General features: G+C 34.3%; 4 protein-coding genes across 7 annotated transcripts; all 4 read left to right on the top strand.

Annotated features, from left to right (window-relative positions):
* Nucleotides 1-422: 422 nt before the first annotated feature.
* Nucleotides 423-4671, top strand: LOC130723393 (uncharacterized). The gene is made up of 10 exons (XM_057574420.1): nt 423-773; nt 1810-2071; nt 2179-2275; nt 2408-2529; nt 2658-2742; nt 2853-2988; nt 3120-3274; nt 3385-3502; nt 3609-3800; nt 4061-4671. Exons 3-10 carry the CDS (start codon nt 2220-2222, stop codon nt 4394-4396), a joined length of 1200 nt encoding a protein of 399 aa, XP_057430403.1. The 5' UTR covers nt 423-773; nt 1810-2071; nt 2179-2219; the 3' UTR covers nt 4397-4671.
* LOC130723394 (uncharacterized) lies at nt 4262-8885 on the top strand. 4 transcript variants are annotated; one of them, XM_057574422.1, is made up of 7 exons: nt 4262-4400; nt 7105-7196; nt 7273-7326; nt 7442-7522; nt 7891-7971; nt 8238-8339; nt 8423-8885. In XM_057574422.1, the coding sequence occupies exons 2-7, from the start codon at nt 7178-7180 to the stop codon at nt 8881-8883; spliced, it is 798 nt and encodes a 265-aa protein (XP_057430405.1). In that variant the 5' UTR covers nt 4262-4400; nt 7105-7177; the 3' UTR covers nt 8884-8885. The 4 variants fall into 4 exon arrangements, with proteins under 4 accessions (XP_057430405.1, XP_057430404.1, XP_057430406.1 ...); XM_057574421.1 differs by having other exon boundaries at nt 4264-4400; nt 7084-7196; XM_057574423.1 differs by lacking the exon at nt 4262-4400 and having other exon boundaries at nt 7085-7196; nt 7894-7971.
* Nucleotides 8886-9469: 584 nt separating this feature from the next.
* On the top strand, nt 9470-13021 carry LOC130723392 (uncharacterized). The gene is made up of 3 exons (XM_057574419.1): nt 9470-9881; nt 9961-11172; nt 11255-13021. Exons 1-3 carry the CDS (start codon nt 9485-9487, stop codon nt 12919-12921), a joined length of 3276 nt encoding a protein of 1091 aa, XP_057430402.1. The 5' UTR covers nt 9470-9484; the 3' UTR covers nt 12922-13021.
* A 4055-nt stretch (nt 13022-17076) lies between these two features.
* On the top strand, nt 17077-20978 carry LOC130724982 (cation/H(+) antiporter 15-like). Its single transcript, XM_057576245.1, has 4 exons — nt 17077-17310; nt 17950-18927; nt 19626-20825; nt 20943-20978. Exons 1-4 carry the CDS (start codon nt 17077-17079, stop codon nt 20976-20978), a joined length of 2448 nt encoding a protein of 815 aa, XP_057432228.1.
* Nucleotides 20979-25955: the final 4977 nt, after the last annotated feature.

Genomic DNA, 25955 nt, shown 5'->3' with positions numbered 1-25955 from the left:
AATAATAGTATTTTTTTTAGATTAAGATTTATCCACTAATAATTTAAGAAATAAGTGATTTTGTGTTTTCTAAAAAGAAAATGACATTTTTTTGAGATTATTGATTGTATATTTTTTTTGTATTTTGGAATGATATCTAATAATTATCTCAGCAATTAAATTTATTTATTTGAAGACTATAATATAAAAAATAAATATGTTTGTTATTTGTTATATGGATAGTTGATTGTTGAGATTTACAATATGATATAATCTTCCCCAGTCGTAAAGAAAATGAATTAATTGCTGTGTTATGTAAAATTTAAAATCAAAAGAATATATATTACACATGAAAGAAAACTAATTTGAAATGTACCTCCGTACAGTTTTTTATTGTTTTTTTTTGTTAAATCTGTTTAGATTTTTTTAATTTTAGCCCATATTATAATACCCCTATGTTTATCGTTTCTCTTCTTCGTATTTGCAGGAAAGAAGAAACCTAATCCCTCTGTGTCGACGGCTTCCTTATGGTTCTGATTATAGCATTTCGTTGTAGATATATTGGTCCCAAATTTTGATTGCAAGGTTGTATTTTATCTCCTTGCTCTGATTTATTCAATTGGTGTATCACGGTGATGATCTGTTTAGATGCTGTGATTTGGGCCCCTCGTCTTCAATCCGATGCTAACTTTGCGTGAACGAAATTACGCACTGAATATGCATAGCCTCTGGTGGTGTATCTTTGGTGTGATGTTGTTCTGTTGTCCATCATCTGATCTTGGCCCTTTATTTGAGTATGTTGTACTCACTCCTTCGTAATCAATTAAACATGAGGCATGTAATTCAATTTTATTTTGCTTTCGTTGCCTAATTTTTGGTTAGTATTGTTTTCTCTTTACTAATGACAGTTGTTGTAGTTTATTAGAATTAACAATGTATTGAACTTTGATGCAAGAGAACCAGATTTTTTACTTATTTGATTTGGAAACAGCTGTAACTGTCGCCTGAGTACCCTTTAGTTACAAGTTAATCAAAACATATGGGTTTTCATGATCCTGACCTTCAACTTCAGTACTTATATTTTGTCAGTAAATTTAATCATGCCCACTGTAGCCCAAAAAATCATGTTTTCAGTGCTTGCTGAATTTATTTCTCTTATATTTGCTTTCTTCTATCATAGTGGGATGTTATGCAATATTAGGTGAGTATTGTCTTCTCATTCTGTGTAGTTGTTTGGGTTATGTCACTTCTGTAATCCTTTATTTTCCTCTCTTTTCGTGAAAATAACCATTCTTTAACATTTTTATGTGTTTTCTTATGTTCAATCCGTTGTCTCTGTGAATGTATCATATCTATATTTTGCTCTCCTAATATTTATGACTTGTTTTTCTCAGATGATGTCATGTTATCATGTATCACAATCTGAGTATATTAATATTTTTGTTGGCTATAAATACTATACATGTTTGTGTTGAAGGCAAAGGAAATCTGAAGTTATTCTTGTGTTAGTTCACTCATTCACTCATAAGATGGAAACCACAATGCTGCCTTTGTCTAATGTTAGGAACATTTCACCCAACTCAGGAATGACTAACTTGATTGCTAGAGTTATTTCCTTGTGGAAAACTCCTGTTCCTTATCTCCCCTATGTGGTAGCTAGCATTGAAATGATCTTGGTGGATAAGGAGGTTGATTTGTGAATATTTTTGCCATCTATATTTGAGTCAAGTTACATAGTTTGTTTGTTTATCTTTATGCTGTTTTGTGTGTTGTATTTGAAAATGCATAGAATCATAATTTTTTTTGCGGTTGGTTGTGTTATGTTTGTAGGGTGTGAAAATCCAAGCCTCAGTAGCTAAGCATGTAGGATCAGATGTTGATATTGAAGTTGGTTTTGTTTACAAGTTTTCACATTTTAGGGTGATTCCAAATGATCGTCCACTTCGTTTTAACAACACTAGATTCAGGCTTTGCTTTGATGTGGAAACTACTATTTTCTTATTTGGGGATCCTTCCATTCCTCGTGAGGCATGGTCGTTTTATGACACAGCAGAAATAGAAAGATGCAGGGGAACCTTCTCACATTTGATAGGTTTTGTTCTTTTATTTTTTCGAATGCTTTATAAATTTTGATATTTAGATGTCCACTCACTTGGTTAGTTATTTCTAAATGTCTCATGTTTTTTTCTATTTGAGCAGATTTTATTGGGTTGCTGTTGGCTGTTTCCCCTGTCAGGCGTATGGTTCAGTATGGAAGGATTAGGAAAATGATGATTATTGAGTTGATAGATCCAGCGTAATGTTTCATATTATCTTTTAGTGAATTTTAAATTGTGTGTGTTTACTTATTACCTCATTTGTTGGTATTTTTTACCTTTATTTATGATTTTGTTTTTCGATCTTTGTAATACATATTTACTTGTCTCAGTGGTAGGATTCGCTGTGTACTGCTTGGGGAGATGGTTGACTTACTCATGCTACAACTGTCCTCAAATTGGGTCAATAGGCCAATTCTAACCTTGCAGTATTTTCAGGCTAAATATATTAGAGGTGATAGTCAAAATCTTTAATGAGATTTTTGTTTTAAGTTTGTTGAATTAAAGCATGTTTTGTGTGAGAATTTATTTTTTAATTTTTTAATGTTATTTAATTGTGTGTATGATGTTTTTGATATGCAGACAGAGTGATCATTCAAAATGTGAATCATTTTTCAAAGCTATATATCAATTCTGGCTTTGAAGCTGTTTCTGCATTTACTCGAAGGTTTTTATGTTGAGAGATTTATTTATGATTCCATTAGTTATATTTTTATTTTGTAGTAGATTGAAAGACATTATTTTGGATATAAGTTGTGTATCATGTACCCTTTGTAGGCTGTTTGCTGAAGGTATCAAGATTGAAGAACCTGTTGGGTTTTTATCTTGTCCTGGTCCCCAAAGTAATATCAGGGATGATATGTTGTCTCTTCACCCAAGGAAAACACTGTCTCAACTGGTTGTATCCAATAAGGTTTAGTCATTATGATTTATTCATTATGTGCATACATTAGTATATACTTTACATTAATGAATCCAGATGATCAGTATGTTCGTTTGATGTATATGAAGATGTAACAAAGTAATCTATATATTGTTGTACAGGATTCTGTGGTTATTACCCATGCTCGTAATGTATCTGCTTTTAGAGATCAACCTTGGACATATCCCTCATGCTTATGTCATGAGGAATTGATTGTGCGTGGTGGTGTGTATGAGTGTGTTAGGTGTGAACGATTTTTCTACAAGATGCTGAGAAGGTAAGTTTTTTTTTTAAGTATTATATTGAATTGTTGATTATTGACTATGTATTTTTGGCCGTTAGTTTATCTTGCATTATTCCTAAAGTTAAAAACTTTATAATAATCAGGTATCGGCTTAAAGTAGAGGTGTTCGATGGTTCAAAAAATGCTGTTTTTTTCCTTAATGATTCTCAAGTGAAGGAGTTGATCAGTTTGTCTCCAGATGATCTGTTGTATCCTCTGGATGTGAGTATTGATAAGTGTTTTTTGATACAGTTGATTGTTTTATTTCTTAAATATTGGATTAGTTTGTTTATGTGATTCTTTTACAGTTATTTATTTCTTGATGCAGTCTATTGCTGATGTTGACTTTCCACTGGAGGTTCAGGAAAAAGTTATTGGCAAAGAAATTTTGTTTAAAGTTTCTAAGATTCCTGGGATTAAATTAAGGGGGTATCCTTGCTTTGAGGTTCTTCGTATGTGTGCTGATCCTGAAATCACATCTGCGTTCTTTTTCGAAGTGGCCAGTTCTACATCTATGATGGTAATTATTGTGTGTATGTTGTTGAATTATCTAGATACAAGTAAACAATTATCAACCTCTTAGATATGTTATTTTATTACAGGATGTAGATGTATTGTTTATGTTATTATCATGTTTGGTATCATATATTAGGTTGAACTTGTGTATAAATTTGACTCTTAAAATAGTCAATGTTTATAAAATTTGTGACTACATTTTGATAAAATCTGTGATATCTTTGGGTTATTGGAACATTTACTAACTTTAAGAGGAACTTACAGGTGACGGATGGTGAAGGTGAACATGCTACATATGTTGCTGGATATGGAGAAAGAATCATTGATGGTGTTCCAACAAACTTTGTGAAAAGAAAACTTGAAGTCTCTGGGAGTGATGTTTATGAAGATGTAGGTAGCAAGTCAGGAAAGTTTGAAACATGTGTGGTGCAGAAGCTAGAAATCAGTAGCCATGATTTTGCCAATGCTGATGATGGAATGTTAGGTGAAATTAATCGCTTGAAGGCAATTCAGCTAACTGATGGTGGATCCGATTGTGAAGGTCATTTGATTCCAGTGGATGGGTTCAAGGTCCGCGAAAATCATGAGCCTAAGTTTTAACTTGGTGACTTTTAGATGTTTATTACTTCGTGTTGACATTAGCTTGCTGGGTATTATGTGTTATTATTATGGAGGCCCCTTTTTTGTATATCTATGGGTCCATTGAACTATGTTGTTTTTAATTAACTTTCATGGTAGATGTCCTATGTTACAAGTACATGTAGTGTGCTGAACTTGATTTAAATCTGGTATTTGTAACCTTTTGAGAACTGTGACTTGCAGTATTGTAGCTTAAGTAACCATGTTATCAATGTATTTTGTGGTGTTTGTAATTATTTTGAAGTTCCCTTTACGTTACCTTTATTTGTCCTTTTCTCTAAAATATGATTATAAGCATGAGTAAATCAGATGTAAGGTGGTTTTACCTTGATCATTGGAACAAGCTTTTATCAGCTATTTCCTGATATTTTTTGATTGAGGCACTAAATTCAGTATAAAAAAAAATACTACTTTTGATCTTAGCAACATAAATGGATGAGTGATTATTTGTTATCTTCTGATGTCGTGTGATATTTACCATTGGTTTTATTGAAGATCAATTTCAATTGATTTGGATGTTGAAAAATATAAATGGGTGGATTTTTAGGAATTTTGTGGTCTTAGTAAATTGCAGAATTTTTTTTTTTAAATATCCATTAGTTTATAGGATATGAATGTAGAATGGTTAAAGAGGAATAAGTACGTTTTGTATTAATGGGTAGGGAATATATGTTGCTTCCTTATTTTGGGCGTGAATGTATTCCTACATTACCAATTCTTTAACAAAAGGAAAAATTATAGTTTGCAATCAACTTTTGAAAAATTACTACCATTCATAAGATGAGTTAATCTTTTTTTGATTTATTTTGTTATTTAACTCCTGAAAAATACATGATCTGTAGTGCACTAAAATTTGATTTTTAATTTAGAAGATTTTATTTGATTTTTTTGTACATTTTAGAAAATTATTATAACAAATGCTTATTAGTTTAAGTGGATTGGATTTTGTAATGATTATAATTTATGAGTAATTGATCTTAATAGATCATTGCTGTAATTTCTTGTGGCAGTATGCGTGGATTAATGTTAGTAGATGATTTGAACAAATGTTTAATTAGGCTGCGTTTGGATAAACAACTTAATTAAGCGCTTATGGTCATAAGCGCTTATGACATAAGCGCTTATTCATAAGCTATTTTTAAAAATTTATTTTAATAAATTAAAAATAAGTTGTGTATAACATAAACTGTTTTTCATAAGCTATCCTGAGTAGCTTATGAAAATAAGCTGAAAATAGCTTATGGCAGACCATAAGCTGTTTGCATAAGCTCTCCCAAACACTGGCATAAGAGCTTATGTTGTCAGATAAGCTCAAATAAGCTCTTCCAAACTGGGCCTTATTTTTGGATCGTGTTTTTTTTTTTTGGGTATTAGTATATTATCTTTTGATTTTAAGTAGAATATTTGTCTTATGTTGAAGGTGTATAAAAATTATTTGTTCAAGTGAATGGGATTTTGTAATGATTATGATTTATGAGTAATTGATCTTAATTGATCATTGTTTCAATTTTGTTTGGGATTATCTGTGTGTTAAGGTAAGTGGTTAAGTTGGAGGTTTCAAAGAATTTGAGCATAGTTGACTAGGTTGGTAGTTTTTGTAAGTTTGTGTATAATACTATAATTAGTTCGGAAATTTAATTTAAGCTCACGTAACAAAAGCGTAGTACTTACTTTTTTAATCTGAATTTGGTGGTTAAAATTAGAATCTTGTATTTGAATTTAGTTGGACCAATTGTGAGAAATATTTGATGAAGCCAAAATAATGGATATTATTTTTTTATTTATGGAAGATCATTTTAGACAATGCTTCTATTCATCTGCATTTCTAACAAGATGTGTCTTTTCTTGTATATGACTATTACTATACTATGTAAATGCATCAGGCTCTGTTGTACTTTGATTTAGCAAGTTTAATTTCAGTTTTGATGAGGTATGATGTCCTAAATTTCGTGAGGATGTCTTTTTTCTTTGATTTCTACCATGTGTGTGTACTATGAACCAGGGGTGCATTAAATGCTTTAGTTATTTATTTCAATTTACTTGTTCCAAGTTTCCAATTGGCAGGTGTTGTGTACCTTTTGTTCTAAACTTCTTCCTTCTCATTTAATGATCTTACTAACTATTGGTACTATACTTAAATGATCAGAGATAGTCAAGTATTACTAAAAAAGTAAGTAGTTTTCTGTGATGACTTTTTTTTAAAAAGATGATCTTTGAGTACTTGACCTATCATGTCAATTTTTCTGCTTGCTGTGGCTGTCAGGTTTTTTTATATGATGGCAAGTCTTACAATGATTATGACTTCTCTATATATAGCTGTATTTTATTCATTGGCACCGAAAATGTGTATCTTTTTTATTTTTATTTTTTACATAACTTGACTTACATGTGTGCGAAGCTCTAGCCATATATAAAGCATGTATAGGTGAGTCAAGATGTTTGATTTTTTTTCTAACCATCACTTTCTCCTACTCGTGGATGTGTTGTAGAGCTGTGTGTATGTACATTTCTATTATCTTTGGCCATACAGTATGTATGTTCTTTAGTGTTTGCTGAAAAAAATCCTTATTGGCTAAAGTTGAAAGTGGTTGTCAAAATTAATAGGTATACATGTGTTTATGAGAACAAACACTGTGTCTTATTTTCAGGTATTGGGTGATTGAATGTAGGTAGAAGACATATATTAAATTAGGTGCATTTTTTCGAGGATAGAAGGCTCTAGATTTGCGCTATCTCAACCGTATGGGGTCTCCACTTAGAGGTTGGTGAATTTTGTTTTTTGCTATATATTTCCCATGATTTTGTTCTTAATACTTTGCATTGCTTGAGTTTTGCAGATATTAGCAATGAAATTCCTCTGTCCAGTTGTGTACAAGGGGATAATAGTTGTGGTATTTTTGCTTAATTAATTATCTCTTGATCAAATTTTAATGATATGTCTTAAAATATGTCTTGTGTATATATCTTAAAAAATAATTAATTGTTTATAATTTTCATATATGATAGGTTCAAGTGCGAGTAAACGCAAAAGGAATTGTATTGGGTTGGATCCAAATGCAACAGCTCCTATTAAAAAAGCAGATAGAAGTGAGTGTAAATTATATTTGTCAATATGTTTACTTTTTTATTGAAATTGTACACACGTTGAATTCGTGCCATTTTGTTTTGTCTTTATTGTTACTTAGGAAAATCATATGAGAGAAGACGTTAGAGAAAAGAAGAGAATGAGATAAATTATGGAGAGAAAGAATGCACCTTAAAGATATTTTTTGTGTATTTTAAGAAGTAGAAAAGTGATTGAAATATAATAAGATTTACATTTGTTATTGTAGTTATCGTATATCATTTTGCGTTCATTGTATGAGTTATTTGTAGATATATTATAGGTAAATAAAATGTGATCAGAATATGTTGATCATGTATCGTGACATTTCCTTTGAAATTGTGTGTTACAGAAGACTTGGGAAAGAAGTCCAATCGTGGACGTTCAATTAGAAGACCTAATATGCAACGTTCAAAGAAAAGGATCAATATGAGTTAGTCATGTTTCACCAATTTTGTTAGTATCTGAATATTTGATAATAGGATTAGTTGATAGATATATTGTTAAACCTTAATGTAGACTCCATTCATGTTTCTAATTGATTTTGGAGGTAAGTTTTGTTTATACTTCATCTTAAAAAGATATGTTGGAAGTTTTGTTGTTTTATACTCGTACGATTACCCTATACATTTTTTGAGTATGTATATTTACATGTTTATTTGTTTATATTATTTATTGTGAAGTTATTATTTATTGTAGTGGTGCACCTTGAAGAAGATTTGATGTGTTCAGAAAGTACTCATATAGATGATACAAACTGGATTTACAGGAATGCAATTTTTGACTCTGCTGAATCACAATGTATGCTCAATTACCGTTATTATGTTGGTTATTTTAATTTATATTTGAAATAAATTAGATTGATGTACTTCATGGTTTTGCAGCGTATCTTGATTTTGGGGATATGAACATGCCGTGTAAGCATTGTGGAGCTATTCTTTGGTATCAAGAGAGGTCTGAAAAGACAAGAGATTCTACTTCTCCGGACTTCTCTATATGTTGTATGAAAGGGAAAATTTTGCTACCATATTTGGCGGACTCCCCATCATTATTGTATAACTTGCTCACAGATAATGATCCCAGGAGTCGTCATTTTTTGGAGAACATTAGATCTTATAATAACATGTTTTCCTTCACATCAATTGGAGGTAAAGTTGATTGTGGTTTGAATGATGGACGTGGACCTCCTCAATTTGTCATAAGTGGACAAAATTATCATCGAATTGGCAGTTTACTCCCATCTGAAGGTGATAGTCCAAAATTTGCTCAATTGTACATATATGATACGAGGAATGAGATCCATAACAGAATGAAGCATTTTAGGTATGTTGTTGATAGTATATGAACGTTCGTTTAGTATTGGATTAGTATATTTGTTGTGCATAGTCTTATTATATGTTTTCGTTGCAATGATTATGAAGGTAAATGCAAACTTGATCCTGGTTTAGTGATGGACTTGCTTAAGATGGTTGATGAACACAATGTTTTAGCCAAGTCATTTAGAAGTGTAAGGGATCATGTTGATGATTGTGATTCCAATGAGGTTGCTTTAAGGCTATTTAGGAATCGTGTTCATGATTCCAATACATACAATCTCCCAAGCATAGATGAAGTTGTTGCTTTAATTGTAGGTGATTTTGATAGTTCTGATTGTGGTCGTGATGTTATTCTACGCTCAACAAGTGGTAAATTAGAAAGAATATTTGAGACTCACTCATCATTCTTGCCTTTACAATATCCGTTGTTATTCCCATATGGGGAGGAAGGATTTTCAGATGAAACTGAGTTTGGTGGTGTTAACTTTAATAGTGCAATCTACAAGCGAGAGAACTTGTCAATGCGTGAATGGGTTTCATTTAGACTTCATGAAAGACAATTTGAATGCAAGACTTCATTAGACATTGTCACGTCGTTTGTTTTAACAATTTGTTGTTGACTGCTACTCAATGATTGAATCCAATAGGTTACATTACATTAGGTACAATCAGGACACTATTCGTAGAGATTTTTTATCAGGTATTGAGGATGCTATTACTCGTGGTGATACTGATGCCTCGACAGTTGGATGCAGAATCTTCCTTCCTTCTTCTTTTACCGGTGGTAGGCGTTATATGTTTGACAATTGCCAAGATGCTATGGCTATTTGTGGAACTTACGGATATCCTGATTTGTTTCTTACAATGACATGCAATCCTAAGTGGCCTGAGATTGAGCGGCATGTTTCAAAATATTTTTTGTCTGCATATGATCGTTCAGATATATCATGTCGAGTTTTCCGTATGAAATTGGCACAGTTGATGATAGATCTAAAGAAAGGGGAGTTTTTTGGGAAGGTCATTGCTGGTAAGTTATTTTATTTATTCATGTTATTATTGTAATTATTGGTCATTATGAATTAGTAATTATGTTTAATATTTCTCAGGTATGTATAGCATTGAATTTCAGAAGAGAGGTTTACCACATGCTCACATTTTGTTGTGGCTTAGTCCTGGTGACAAGCTTAAAACTACTGAAATGATAGACTCTGTTATATGTGCTGAGTTACCAGATCCTGATATATACCCTGAATTGTTTGATTGCGTGTCAAATTATATGGTTCATGGGCCTTGTGGATTGAGTAGGAAGGAATCTCCTTGCAAGAAGAATGGGCGGTGTTCTAAATTTTTTCCTAAAAAATATGCAGATGCTACATCATTTGACAATGATGGGTATCCTATTTATAGGAGAAGGAACACTGGGATTTCAACCAATAGAAGGGGTGTTGATTTAGACAATGGTTTTGTTGTGCCATACAATCCCAAACTACTTATGAAATTTCAAGCTCATATCAATATTGAGTATTGCAATAAGTCAAACTCTATAAAATACCTGTTCAAATATATAAATAAAGGAGTTGATAGAGTAACAATGTCTGCTGGTGTAAGTAATCATGATCAGAGAGTTGAAGTCGATGAAATCAAACAATATTTTGATTGTAGATACTTGTCTCCATGTGAAGCTGCTTGGAGAATTTTCAAATTTGAAATCCACCATAAATGGCCACATGTGCAGAAACTCACTTATCATTTACCAAGGAATCAAGTTGTGTTGTTTAGGGAAAATCAATCAATCAAGGCGGTACTTAGGAAGAACAAAGTTAAGAACAGCATGTTCTTAGCTTGGATGGAGGCTAATTCTAAGTATCCTGAGGGTAGAGAGCTGTTATATGTTCAGTTTCCAGGCTCATTTGTTTATGATCCGAGTAGTAGATCATGGCATCCGAGGAAACAAGGTTTGACTATTGGGCGAATAAACTTTGTGCCCCCTGGGTCTGGTGAATTGTATTACTTGAGGTTGTTGTTGAATGTTCAAAGAGGTTGTACAAGCTTTGAAGATTTGAAATCTGTAGAGGGTACTGTACATGACAGCTTCCATGATGCATGTGTTTCATTGGGATTGTTGAAGGATGATGGGGAGTTTATTAATAGTATATTGGATGTGGGGATCTTATCCTCGGGATTTTATTGTAGAGGCTTATTTGTTACCTTCCTATTAGCAAATTCCATGTCTAATCCGCTGAAGGTATGGAAGGAAACTTGGCATGTATTGGCTGATGGAATCCTCTATGATTTACGAAAAAAGCATAACAATAAAGGTATTTTTCCACATTTGTTGATTGTTATAAATTTTATTTTGTTGATAATTTTTTATATATGATTGTTTTAATTTTTTTGCAGAATTGAATATTAATGAGGAAGAATTGAAGGGTTTGTGCTTAATGGAGATAGAGAAAGTGTTGATGGTAAATGGAAGATCATTGAAAGATTACTCTAACATGCCACAGGTTAATCCTAATATTCTGAAGCAGTATGGTAATGTTTTACTATTCAATGAGTTAAACTTTGATGTTATTGAGATGAAGAAATTGCATCTTGATTTTTTCAATAAGATGAATAGTGGACAAGCTAAGGTTTATGATGAGATTATTTCTGCGGTGAATAAGGATGATGGTGGGTTTTTCTTTGTGTATGGTCATGGTGGAACTGGTAAAACATTTTTATGGAAAACATTGACCTACAGGCTCAGATCAGAGAAAAAAATTATATTGAATGTTGCTTCAAGTGGCATAGCTTCTTTACTACTACCTGGGGGCCGAACTGCACATTCACTTTTTTGCATTCCGCTTAATGTTAATGAGGATTCATGTTGTGGTATTGTTCAAGGTAGTCCAAAAGCTGAGTTACTTCAGCTAACCAGTTTGATTATTTGGGATGAAGCACCAATGGTTTGTAGATATGCTTTTGAAGCATTGGACAAGTCATTGAGAGATATCATGAGAGTAATTGATCCTAAAAACTTTAATCTACCATTTGGGGGAAAAGTGGTTGTTTTAGGTGGCGATTTTAGACAAATTTTGCCAGTTATTCCTAAGGGTAGTAGAGCTGAGGTTGTTATGGCTACCATCAATTCATCCCGCTTGTGGAGATTCTGCAAGGTTCTGACATTGACAGAAAACATGCGTTTGCTTGGTAACTTGAACAATCTTGAGGTTGAAGAGGTTAAGTATTTTGCCAAATGGGTTCTTGATGTTGGGGATGGTAATTTAGGTGATTATAATGATGGGGAATCTTTTATAAAAATTCCTGATGAAACATTGATCCAACAGTCATCAAATCCTGTTTTTGATATTGTACAAACTATGTTTCCAAATATTGTGGAGAAAATTGGGTGTGCTGAGTATTATCAAGACAAGGCTATACTTGCTCCAACATTGGATGCAGTTGATATGGTGAATAAATATGTGTTATCACTATTTCCTGGTGAGGGAACTACGTATTTAAGCTCTGATTCAGTATGGCGTATTGATGAGGAGCTTGGCATTGAAGCTGATTGGTTGACAACTGAATTTCTCAATGATATCAAGTGTTCTGGTATTCCTGATCATGAGTTGGTGTTGAAAATAGGAGCTCCTGTGATGCTCATGCGAAATCTAGATATATCTACTGGATTATGCAATGGAACTAGACTTATTATTAACCATCTTCGTCCAAATGTTGTTGGAGGTATTGTTATTTCTGGCACACATGCTGGTAAGCAGACTTTCATTGGTAGGATGGACATGATTCCAAGTGATCAAAGTATGCCCATTAGGTTTCAAAGAAGGCAATTTCCTCTTCTTGTGTCATTTGCAATGACTATTAATAAGAGTCAAGGTCAAACATTATCAAATATTGGTGTTTATTTGCCAAATCCTGTTTTTTCACATGGGCAGTTGTATGTTGCTGTTTCTCATGTGAAGACAAAATCTGGTTTGAAGATCCTAATATGCAACGAGGATGTTAGGGAACGAGATGTAACGAAAAACATTGTTTATAAGGAGGTTTTTCAAAAAATCTTCAATTGATTATATTTGAAAAAGTCAATGTAATTGTGTCCAAATTAATTTGATGAAGGAAAATTGAAATGTAGCTTTGTTATACATATAAATATTTATAATTTGTTAATTGACCCATATGTTTCGGCTAAGTCATATTTGTGTTGTGATTTATAAATGTTACTTAAGTGTTATGATAGTTGATTAATTCGAGTGAAATAAATTGATTGAATAAATATGATAAATTGGAGATATGCTCGTCCGTGCATCGCACGGAAACGGGCTAATATCCTAGTTTAATATATATCTATGTATATACATATAAAAGATATTTTAGTATTTTATATATCAGATGGGTATCCAAAGGGAAAGTCCTTGATACTAGCTTGGTGGATAGTGAATTCTTAGTAAAACCAAGGACTTGACGTAGCCCTATCGTTTAGTGGGTGAATCAGGATAAAACGGTTATGTATCGATCATGTACTTTTATGTTCTTTTATCTGCTGCATCAAACGATTGTGAAAAAGTTTTAGAACTAATATTATTGTTTGAAAAACTAAATTTTATAAAAACACAATTCAACCCCCCTTTTTGTGTTATTTTAGTGCATTTCAAGGTCTTTCTTGCATGTAGTTGTCGCTCATGATAGTTAGAAAATATATGAAAAAGCTAATAAGATTGGATTGTGAACCATCCAGCTCTTGATGTTTGTGAAAAGAGAAGGAAAACATCGCAAGTATCTTTCTCTCAGAAAATCCACAAATGTCTTCGTGAAAAGAAAGGCTCTCTTTCCCTCTATACAACACCCATCAAACCGCTTGTAGGCACAACACAGGTTGGGAAATCCACTCATACATGGAGCAATTGAAATTTCTCACCCTCCAAAACCAATGCCACACACAAAGCTGAGCTCTATCAAAAATCTCGGCCTCCTGTAATGTTCCTCCATTGAATATTATCCAATTCCTATGTACCCAAAGCGACCAAGTCATTGCAAACTAGACCATTCGGAAAGCAGTGTTCAGCTTAAGGTAAGCTTCAAATGCCACAATGACACAATCAGATTCTGCATGATGACTGTTATTCCAAAAGTGCATCTCGTTTCTTCTTGCGTTATGCACCAACGTAGACGCAAAATGCAGCGTGCTTTAGAGTTCCACTAGAAGTCATGACAACATGAATGGTCAGAAAAGTGTAAAGAAAGCCATCTGAACCATAGTAGCAAAAGGTTGATCATTCTATCTTTACCAATGTGGAAGACAATTAATTCCACCAAGCATTTATTTTTCATCATGTAACCTATAACTAGAACCTCATTATAAAGTATTTTACACAACATAGACATCCCAACAGTTCCAATTATCTTCCCAAAACATGCAGGAAATATAACAAAAACTAGAAGACCCCAAGTTTTATATCACTTGACACAACATTAAGTGATTGCAGTAGACTAGACACAAAATCCTATACATTCTAAACTAGAGCACTAGAAAATGATCCATCCTTTGAGACCAAAATTACAAGAATAAGTACAGCCTTTATCCGGGGCATTTAGGCAAACACATGGCATGCAATGCTCAAAACCTCAAGGATCAAATACAAATTCCAATATCATTTATCAGAGACATTTTTACAACACTACACTTCGTGTGCATGTCCAATATCCACTAGAATCAAACAAAATTCCAAAACCATCTATGTGTTAATTTCACAAACACCTTTAGTTCGACTCCAAAGGCAACCAAAATTTATCAAAATTAGAAATTTCTTTACAATTGGACTGGGCGAGACCCCAGGGTCCCTCGCCCAGGAGCGCCAGCTTAGGGCGACGAGCTGACCAGGGACTTGGGCCTCCTCCCAGAGGCCCAACCAGCCCATTAGGAAGGTTTAGGGGTGTCAGGCCCAACTCCACATCTATAAATAGGGGATGAACACCAATTGTAAAGGACTCTTAGCTCATTGGAGAAATAACAAGATTGAAATTCAGTTACTTTCTCTCTCTAAAGTGGTTACGCTCTCATTCTCTCTAGGAATCTCACATCACGATCCTTACACTCTAGGTACTATACCTCATCTCTATGTTCTTGGTTAGAACAACAATAGCGGAATAATCTTCTTATTGACTTGCATACTTCCTTGGACCTCCCATTTTTCTCTATTATTGCTGCTCATTCGTGCGCCTCTTCTTTGGTCGGCCTCTTTGCAGTCTGCGTTAGCTTATCCAAAATTTCGAATTTATTTTTATCTTTCTCTATTTCTTGAGATGTCTGAGCTTTATGATATTTGCTGGTTATTATTGTTGTGTCGTTTTATTTAGACAACTTTGTTGGGTCTCTGTTTTGAAAATGTTCTGCAACTTGATAGGAACATGTTTGGTTGAACCGGTCGCTGCTTGCGATTTCAAATGGGAACCTCTCTTGTTCAATTTAGAATTAAAGCATGTTTTTAGGTTGTGGGTGCTTTTTAGAGGTTTTCGGAGGGTTTTTGGTGTAGTGGCTGAGGTTTTACCAGCTTCTCACTAACTTGGGTATTGTACCCATATTGATTGAAGGTTTTATGTGAGAGTTAGATGAGCCATTGTGAGCTGTTACATCAAATTACAAACTTTTTTGAAAGACAAACTTATTGTTATTGAAAATTATTATTTAGTCTTTACTGTATATTATACCTGAGAAGGGTATCATCAAGATTGTTATTTAAGACTATTATCATTATGTTTCCAAAAACACAAAAGGAAATTCTTGGGATTAAGAAATTGTTGAGAATCTCTTTTGCGATATATTTATATACACTCTTAAGGGCGTGTGATAAAAATATGGATATATAACACTTCTACAATATAATAAGGCCATTCTCATTTTGTAACAAATGTAAATAAATTAGTGAAACTGTGTATAAAAAATCAATCAATCATCCACATAATTGCACAAGCGGTAGTTCGATTAGTGTTTCTTCTTGATCACCCATTCACCCCTCTATCACAGATCAAACAATTTATTTGAAACCATAGCAAATATTTTTTTTGAGAGGGGGTGTTTGACTTGTCACAATCTAAATTGATGAAGTCCATTATTAGATTCACGGTCACACTGGTCTTAGTTTGGTACTCCCTCCGTTCCATAAATATTGTTGCTTAAGGTTGTTGTACAAAGAGTAAGATGATAATTATAGACAGTATAATGTTTTATTAAAGTGCCCTTATTTAATTTTACTAGTACCATGTGCAACTATTAATTATATTTAGATAGAGAAGAATGTAATTAATAGAGAATAGTCGTTGTGTTTGGTTTATATGAAAGATGATAAGCGAGTGAAAATGCACTCCCTCCGTTCCAGAAAGTTTGTAGTTTAAGGTTGAGATACAAAGAGTAAGAAATCAATTATTGATAGTGTAATTTGACTAGATTGTCCTTATTTAATTTTACTAGTATGATGTGCAACTATTAAATTATACTTACATAGAAAATAATGTAATTAATAAAGAAAAATTGTGGTTGCTTTATATGAAAGGTGATAAGTGAGAAAAAATGTATTAAATGAGGGTATAAGTGGAAGAAAAAGGGGAAAAATGCATTGACATCATAAAACAATAAACTATTTGGGATATTGAAATCATACCCAAAACTACAAACTTTCTGGAACGGAGGTTACATGAGGGTATAAGTGGAAAAAATTAACAAAAAACACATTGATTTTCTGAAACAACAAACATTTTAGAATATTGAAAAAATGGTTAAAACAACAATTTTTGTGAAACGGAGGGAGTATAAACTAATATTAATTAATGTTTATTCTCTCTTTCATTGCCGAAGTGAATATTGAAACTCCAACTCATCTTTTCTTCACAAAAATAATTTCCCTTTCTGTAATTGATTTACTATCATGTTGTTATAACTGACATACATTTTAAAAAAATGTTGTTATAACTTACATCCCATCCACAACTCATATTTTGTTAAAACTCTCAAGCCAGAATACATTATAGCTGTTGCACCTGCCAATTTAGACCTTATAAAAAACTACATACATGTTTATATGTATAAGATTATTACCTTCTTGTTGTCAAATCTGTTCTCTCTCACATGTTTGTGTTTGATGCGTACAAGCACAAACACAAATATACGGGTGAGAAACATTTTTGATTTTCTCATCAATCCATTGGTTTAGTTCAAGCATATAGATATTATGTTTCAGAAAAAATTTGTTGTCTCCAACCTCAATTCCACTTATGGTTATTTCAAAGTATGTATCAAGAATGACAAAATTGCAGGTTCTTTAGGTGTGTGGCTTGGTGATAATCCATTTAACTTTGTGCTTCCTGTTACATTGTGCCAAATAATTGTAGCCATTTCCGCCTCTCAAATGTTGTACTATGTCCTAAGGCCTCTACAAACACCCAAATTCATCTGTAGCGTCCTTGTAAGTTTCCCTATACTAAACATAATTTATTTTTTCTCCTCAAATCATTCTTTTCTTTCCTACATCTAATTAAACTCCATAATAATTTAGCTATTCTTCAATGCCAATATAAGAAAGGTTCAAAACACAGTCAAATAATAAATACTTTTCTTTTCTTGTAAACAAAAATTTTATGGTAAAAAGTATATGTTGGTCCACTTCACGAACCTCCTTATGTTAATCGAGTACCCTTTCATATGAAGAATTAATATGCACATATGAATACAATTAGTTGAGAAATGAAATCGGGTAGATAATTAATTATCATAAATAAAAATTTCATTACTCCAACACCTATTAAAAGGATAAAATTTTCATTTCGTTTCACCATCGGTCATAGAATTGTTCTGAATTTAGATCTAACATAGAGAAGACCTTAATCAAAACTCTAGATAAATAGTCCACCTTAAAACCCACAACGGTAATAAAACATAAATAGCTAGTATTAAGTTTTTTTGAGCACACTAAGAATGATGTCTAGTAAAAATACTCTTCATATAAAGACTACAATATATTGCTATGAATTTTTTATATTAATCATCTTTAAAACAGTTATTTTAAATTAATTTAATTAGTATTGATGTAATGAAATTCATGTAGGGCGGAATTCTGCTCGGGCCAACATTTTTAGGGCACAACCATGTGGTTCTAAACACATTGTTCCCTATATATCAAGCTTCATTTCTAATCATTCTATCTAAGATTGGTGCCATATATTTTGTCTTCATCACTTCACTGAAAATGGACATAACCACAACCTTAAAAGCAGGAAAATGTTGCTGGCGCTTTGTTGTGATCCCCTACTTCATTTCTTACTTCGTGACGGCATACCTCTTATCTTTATACAAACCAAGCGGCGGCGGAAGCCCGCATTCAATCCCAAACATCTTCACCGTGAGCAGCTTTGCTGTTGTATCTGAAGCCTTGCTAGAGCTCAACCTCATAACTACTGAGCTAGGGCAGATCGCGTTATATTCTGCCATGATCGGAGAAATATTGTACTGGGGTACCGTAGCGGTTTATACCTATACAACTGATGGAATCTTTTTTTCCCTTGGGTTCTTGATTTGCACATGCTTGTTCATTTTATGGTTTATTTACATCGTACGACCCATGATGAAGAAGATAGTGCAGAGAACGCCGAAAGGGAAGCCAGTAAGGGAAATGGACATTATCATGATAATCCTCGGCGTGCTAGTTATGGCAGCTATAAGTGACGCGATTGGATTGTCTGTTATCATTGGTCCTATGCTTTATGGGTTGGCGATGCCAAATGGAGCGCCCTTGGCGACAACCATTATTGAGAAAAGTGAAACTCTCATTCACCATTTTCTTATGCCTTTTTTCTATATGTATATTGGATTAAACACAGATTTTGGTGGGATAAAAAAGAATTGGAAGAAGGCTCTTGGTTTTCAGAGCATCTTATTTGTCGGGTTCATGGTAAAGGTGATTTCATGTGTGCTGGTTTCACCAACTTATAATATTCAGCGCAGACATAGCGTGGCACTTGGGCTCATTTTGAGCATTAAGGGCATAACAAAACTCATATACTTTTCTAGACTCAAGAAAGTCCAGGTATGAAAAAATCATACACATATAGAAATTTTTATTAAGTAAACCTTCTTAAATTGGTTGTAAAAATGTGGGACAATATTTTTTTATTCAATTTAATTAATTGACATTTCTCATCTTTGAAATTTAATTGATTTATCATGTAAATAATACTTACACTACCACTGCATCTCTTAAACTCTTAAAATATCATAAAATAAATATTCTTAATCTATTATGAAGTTACATTCATCTCATCAGAGCAATATTTTATTAAGAATTGTGGTCCTATGATAGGAATTAATGTTCCATTAAAGGTAGATAATATTTTTCTGTAATATATGAATGAATGTGGGAAATCTTGCTAAATTTGCGAATGAAATACATCTAATTTTATCGAAAGTTATATGTAGATATCCTATAAGGTGTATACAAGGTGTATACACCATATACAAGAAAAGCCTTCCAAAAAAAAACCATATACAAGAAAAGATAGAAAAAATAGGTGACTTCATACTTGTTTGACTTAATTTATTATATTATCGTATGAAATATCTTTTTAAATTTTTCTATCCAATCCTAAATGAGGTCGATGGAATATGGAAGAAATGTTATGATGTTTTAAAAGTATGGGTTGATTTTATGCAGGTGTAAACATGACCAATATCTTGTAACTTAGAGCGCTATATCTTGTAACATGATCAATTTTATACCTTTTGCAGATAATTGATGAGGAAATATTTAGTGAGATGGTGCTCTATGTGGTGCTGATGACCGCAATATGCATACCCTTAATCAAGTACTTGTACAAGTATCGTGCTCGTGTGCTGACAACCTCAAACATCCATGAACGGCTTGTGAGAACGATCCAAAACGCTCCAGAAAACAGCGAGTTTAACATAATTTCATGCGTGCACAATGATGGAAACGTGCATAGCATGATCGCCCTTCTAGAAGCTTTCAACCCAACACGAGAAAGTCCCATAGATGTCTACGTGATTCATCTCATTGAGCTCTTGGGTAAAAGTACCCCCATCCTCCTTCCCATTCACACGAAAAACAATAGATCATTGTCCACAAACTACCCCGACACCAACCACATCCTCCGCGCCTTCGAAAACTACTCTAAAAACTCTAAAGGTGCAGTCACAATTCTCCCATACATCAACGTTGCCCCATACAATAACATCCATGAGGCTGTTTGCAACTTGTCCGAGGATAAATTAGTTCATTTCCTCATACTCCCGTTTCACGAAAACGACCAAACCGTAGGAAGCAACATTAACACGTCCATCCGAGATCTCAACGCAAACTTCCAGTCCATCGCGCGATGCACTGTGGGGATCATTGTAGACCGATGTTCACGACTTAACATCATCAAACCCACTGAGTTATCGTTTAATGTCGGCATATTCTTCCTGGGCGGACCTGACGATCGAGAGGCATTAGCCTTAGGTATTCGAATGATGAACTTGGAGCGCCCAAACATGAGGATCACGGTGTTCCGATTCGTCATGCCCGATAACAACAATAATTACAACAACAAAGACATTAGTTTGAATAAAACCTTTAATGGAGATGATGAGAGACTGGAGCACATGTTGGACGACAGTTTGTTTGATGAGTTCAGAGCCAAGAAGATGAAGAATAATAATGTTTCTTTTCATGAAGTTATGGTGGAGGATTGCATGCAGGTGTTGCAGGTGATTCGAGGCTTGAGGGATGAGGATTATGACCTTGTGATGGTGGGGAAGAGACATAACATGGGGAATGTGACAGATGAGGAAATGGTCAATTTCATAGACTATGCAGATCAATTAGGTATTTATGGAGATATGTTGGCCTCCCCAGAATTTTGTAATGGGAGAGTGTCAGTGTTGGTGTTGCAATGTGGTGATAAACGAGTAAAACAATCTGATAAGGTAGGAGTTCCCCAAGTTACAAACTTTTAGTCATTTAGGATTTTTTTTGTATTTGTACACAAATTTGTACAAATGTACATATTTTACATAAATTTTGTAATTATGGGATTTTTGTAGGATTTGATAATGAACTTTGATCCACTCACATTCTAACATTCTATTCTATCTCATTTAATCGTCACAAAAACAATACCATGCCCCGATGCCCGCCTCACTTGCAAAGAAAACATGCGATGCAGATAATTCATCTTAATAATTAGAAAAAGGATAAATCAAATACTCCTTGCGGTCCTATTTATAAGCATGAAAGAGAAGAAAAATCTTGGTCCTTTTTATAAGAACCAAATGAAAGTTTGAGCTATATTAATTATTTTTTTCTAATGATGCCCTTATTAATTCTAGCTTGTAAAATGTGTCTCATTAATTATTCTCTCTCTTTCCCACTTTCCAACACTAATAACAAAGGGTAATTTTGGAAGTTTATTTTGATTCAAGACATATTTAATGCATTTTATCTAGTTTAACTACATTTCTTAAACTATGTGATTTTTTTTTTTTCTGCTTATAAATAGGACCGGAGGGAGTACCTTTTTTCCTACCAACTTGACACCACATTAAAAGATTGCATATCTATAATATCAACTCCATCAACCATAATTTAACACGACATTATTAATTTAAAAAAATGGCCTCATATCTTCACCACATGATAACAACCTTATCAACTTCTCATAATATCAACACCATGGCCCAACACTGACACAACATACCTACACATCCCGCAAGATACAAATTATAACATCCCATATTTTGTCACCAACCTAAATTTGAAGGAACTAATTATATATTTGTTTTTGAGCAACCGAGATCAATCTCCAAATATGAAACATATGAGAACATCCTTCTCATCAAATAGCATTTATATATATTATTATTGTAGTACTCGATTGAAAATTAGAAAGAAAATGAAAAGTTATTTCTAATGGTATCTTGAAATTTAATTTCATTAAAATGTGCAAATTAATTTTAATTCTTATTTTAAATATTAGTGCAAATATTTAGAGTGATTCATTAGTTATTTATTAATACTTTCTGGAAAAGAGAGACCATTTTGCAGATGAGGGAATGGTAAAAGAAGGATTGGCAAGTGTTGTTCAAACATGTGCCACGGGAGAGAAACAATGCGGCGGATTTCTTTGCTCGGAAGGATCTTCGCGAGTGGTGTGGGGTCACCCGCCTACTGCGATTTATGCGTCATTGTATTTAGACGTCTCTCTTTAGTTTTTCTTCTGTCTTTTATTGTTCCTCATGTAAACAAAAAAACATGGAGTATTAAACTACATGAAATATAATATTAAAGATTAGGCTTAAAGGGTCCAAAGGCCCCTGAGATTACAAAGGGAATCAAATCCAAGACCTAGAAAACTTTTGCATCAAATTAGGTCCCTAGAATTTTTTTTAATTCAATTAAGGCCAAAGTGTGCCAGAGCTCAATTATCAAGTGTGTTTGGCCCAACTTTTCTTAAAAGTAACTTAAAAGTAAAAAATAAGTCGGGTCAAACGCTACCTAAGTGAAACTCTGCCCAAGGTACTTCTTTGTCTAAATTGATTCTAGCTTTTGATTACAAGTGTTTTGCACAAAACAAAACTCAAACATATATTATTTTTCTTTTTACATTCTAAACACTAAACTCTAAGAAGCAATTAATGAACAACTATCCCTGTGGTTCGACAATCTTTTGTATTACTTCGATCAATCCGTACACTTGCGGAATTGCTATGAACCACCCCTCTAGATGTCTTTGCCAAAGAGAAGTCAACATCAGTTACCGCCTCCCGTGAAGGTATGAAAAACGGTAGAAAGGGAGGGGGGAAGGCAATCCACTAATCAGATAATTGTTACAACTGCACTTGAAACCTACAAGTGACTAACAACACACTGACTTAGCTCACACTAAGATTCACTCTCTTAGTCTTCTCTAGGATCCGATCAACCTTGATCTCCTAAAGGTAAACTAAACAACTGTTTAGGAAATATTGTTTACAAAGAAATTGCTTCTAAAAAGCTTGTAGTAAACACAATAAATTCAATGAAGAAAGAATGCTTAGAAGATTTGAATATATCTTGCGCGTGTGAGTTTCTTCCAACCGCATCTTTCAGTCTTCAGCCTCTATATATACTCCAAGGATTAGGGTTTGAACGTTGCATGAGAATGCTACCGTTGGAGGGAAGATCTGGGATTTCCAGCTTCTGCTGTGGCTGAGTATGTTAGGTTAGGTCGTCAGGATAGTACATTTTCTTTTGTACTTTGGATAGTGACTTGACCTTTAACCTTGTAGACTTCTGATCAGAGGAATGCTTCGTGTTGGAACTTGTGAAGCTTGTTGATCAGAGTCAGAGGGAATCATGGATCCTCTGACCATTGTACCTTCTGATTCTGAACTCAGAGGAGAAGTACTTGGTCTTCAGAGCCATTTTGCTTCTGGACTTCAGAGTCTTCACTTTTCAGCTTCTGGATCTTTAGAGTCTTCTACACCATCAGAACTTATGAGCCTTCAGAGTGTCTGGGTTATCAGAACGTTTGGATCTTCAGAACTTCAAGTGAGCTGAGTCCTTATCAGAGCTTGATTAACTTCAGATCTTCTGAAGCTTTTCTACTGTTCAGATTGAAAATAGAGATTGCGAAAGCGTTGCTAGGGTCACTCTTTAAGCAAACTGCTTCTGATTTGTGTGAGATTATATCAAGGTCAGAGCCTGTTTAGAGCACACTCAGAAAATACGTTAGAGTACCATAATTGTTCATACTAAAATGTTACCTTGTAATCATCAAAACATAGAGTTGTACAACACGATCAAAACTTGATCTTACAATCTCCCCCTTTTTGATGATGACAAAACCAAGTATTTTGATGAACAATTCTTAACAATAAACTGAATCCACTCAGAGTTTTGAGAGGTAGAATTAGACTTATCCTGATGTGAATGGTTTATTTTGCTCATTTTGAATCCAAGTCACAGCTTGATTCTGAGCTTAGCTCCCCCTGAATATAGATGTATGAAGATGTAATATGTAATAATTGGTTATATATATATGTGTGTATATATATATATATATAAAGAAAAAATTTCCATATATATGTTATGTTAAATGCAAGAAGGAAGATGAAATAAGTAATCACATGAAAGCAATAACGAGACATAGTATATAGAAGGAAGTAGCTAAAAAACGAAGAAAACAAATAACCAAAAGTTTATCAATTATAGAAGAAAACGATAGAGATCCTAAAAACTAAGGTTTGGCAGTGCGACGCAGGAACTCTTGAATTGCTTCATTCATGCTGAACAAGAGAGTCTCATGAGTGTTAAGACGTTGTTCCAAAATAGCAAGTCGGGAAGAACTTGGCTGGGTAGAAGAGGATGGAACATCCTGAGCAGAGTGAGGAGCTTGAGTGGACTGTGAAGCAGCACTTGTGCAAGAACTTGACCTCTGAGAGCATCAGCTTCAGCCTGTAGCCTTTCAGCTTCTTTCAGAGCTTCTAACTTTGCATTCTTAATTTGTTCAGCCTCTAGACGTGCAGCTTCTTCTGCTTGTTCTTTCTTCTTTCTTGCTTCCTCGATAGCTTCAAGTAACTCAACCCTTAGTTGTTGTTCATGCATAGCTACTCTTCTGTTGAAACGCTGCCTGGCAGCTTCAATCCTCTGATCCCTTTCAGCTGTGAGATGACTCATCATAATAGGAACTTGAGCGATTATCCAATCACACAGATGATCACATTCTTCAGCAACAGAGCTACTCTTCTGTTGAAACGCTGCCTGGCAGCTTCAATCCTCTGATCCCTTTCAGCTGTGAGATGACTCATCATAATAGGAACTTGAGCGATTATCCAATCACACAGATGATCACATTCTTCAGCAACAGAGTCAGGGTTCTCATGAAGGTCAGGGTGACCTTGCACATTGCGAACCATTAATGATGCTTCATAATTAAACACACTGATGCACTCAAGAAGGGAGTTGGGTTTGAGATATGTATAGGGAACAATGGAGAGATTGGTTTCAGGAGTAGTGGGGTGATTATTGCTATTTGCTTCAGAAGCACCTTGAGGAGAACCAACATCTAGAGTTTGGACATTTAAAGTGTTGATCTCAAGGTTAGGTTGTGAGGTCTCAACCTCAGGGTTTGGAGATCTAACCGAGGAATGGTTAGAGACCAAGTTTTCTTGTTGAACAAGTTCTGGTTGTGAGGGAAGTGCTGGTTGGACAGGAAGAGATGAAGGAGATGCTGCATTCAGAGGGACTACTGGAATGGGATGATCTGGGTCAACTAGACGTTCTGGTCTAGGTCTAGGATATTTCCTTGGGCTTGGAATAGTCTGGTAGTACTCAGGAATTGCAGACTCTTTTTGTTTCGCAATTTGATCAAATTTGCGAATGGATTCAGAGTTATTTGAGGATGAGGAATCAGCAATATTTATGGGAAAGGATACAGAGGGACAAGGAGTTGTGGTGTCTGTATCATTTGTTCTGCGAACAGGATGATCAGATCCTCTGAGGACAGAGTGATCAGAGGTTCTGGGTTCATGGTGAGATTGGTCAGAAATAATGGGTTCAGAAGCTTGTGGGCGGAGAGGTGTTTTGTTCAGCTGGTTGAGACTCTTGAATGGGAAAGAGTGGGGTAGTAGTGCGGTTAAGAAGTGCAGAGATTGGGAGTGCATCAAATGAGCTTAAATCATCATCAATAAATGTAACAGAAGACTTACTTGATGATCTCACTACAGACCGATTAACCCTGGCAGGAGCCTCAGTTTTGGTTACCTCAACAGCTGGTTCCACACGAGTTGGCTTCACAACTATTCTCACTTTCTTCTTTGACTTATTTGGTGGAGGAGCATCATCATCATCACCATCAGATGGAGCATTTGGCTTGGAGGGTTCCTCATGCTTCCTCTTGAGCTTGTCATGCTTCTTCTTCTGATCAATACCATCAGAAGGATCAGACTCTTCAGAGGATTCCTCTATTATTATTCTTCTCTTCTTCTTCTTCTTGGGAGGAGAATCAAATTCTGGAGCTGGTGGCAGGGTTCTGAAGAACTCGTCCACATCTATTTCAAAACCTTGTTCTCTCAAGT

Source organism: Lotus japonicus, chromosome 6, assembly GCF_012489685.1.
Source record: "Lotus japonicus ecotype B-129 chromosome 6, LjGifu_v1.2".
Classification (NCBI taxonomy): Eukaryota; Viridiplantae; Streptophyta; class Magnoliopsida; order Fabales; family Fabaceae; genus Lotus; species Lotus japonicus.
Note: the sequence above shows the minus strand (reverse complement) of the source record. Positions and strands in the feature narration are given on the sequence as shown.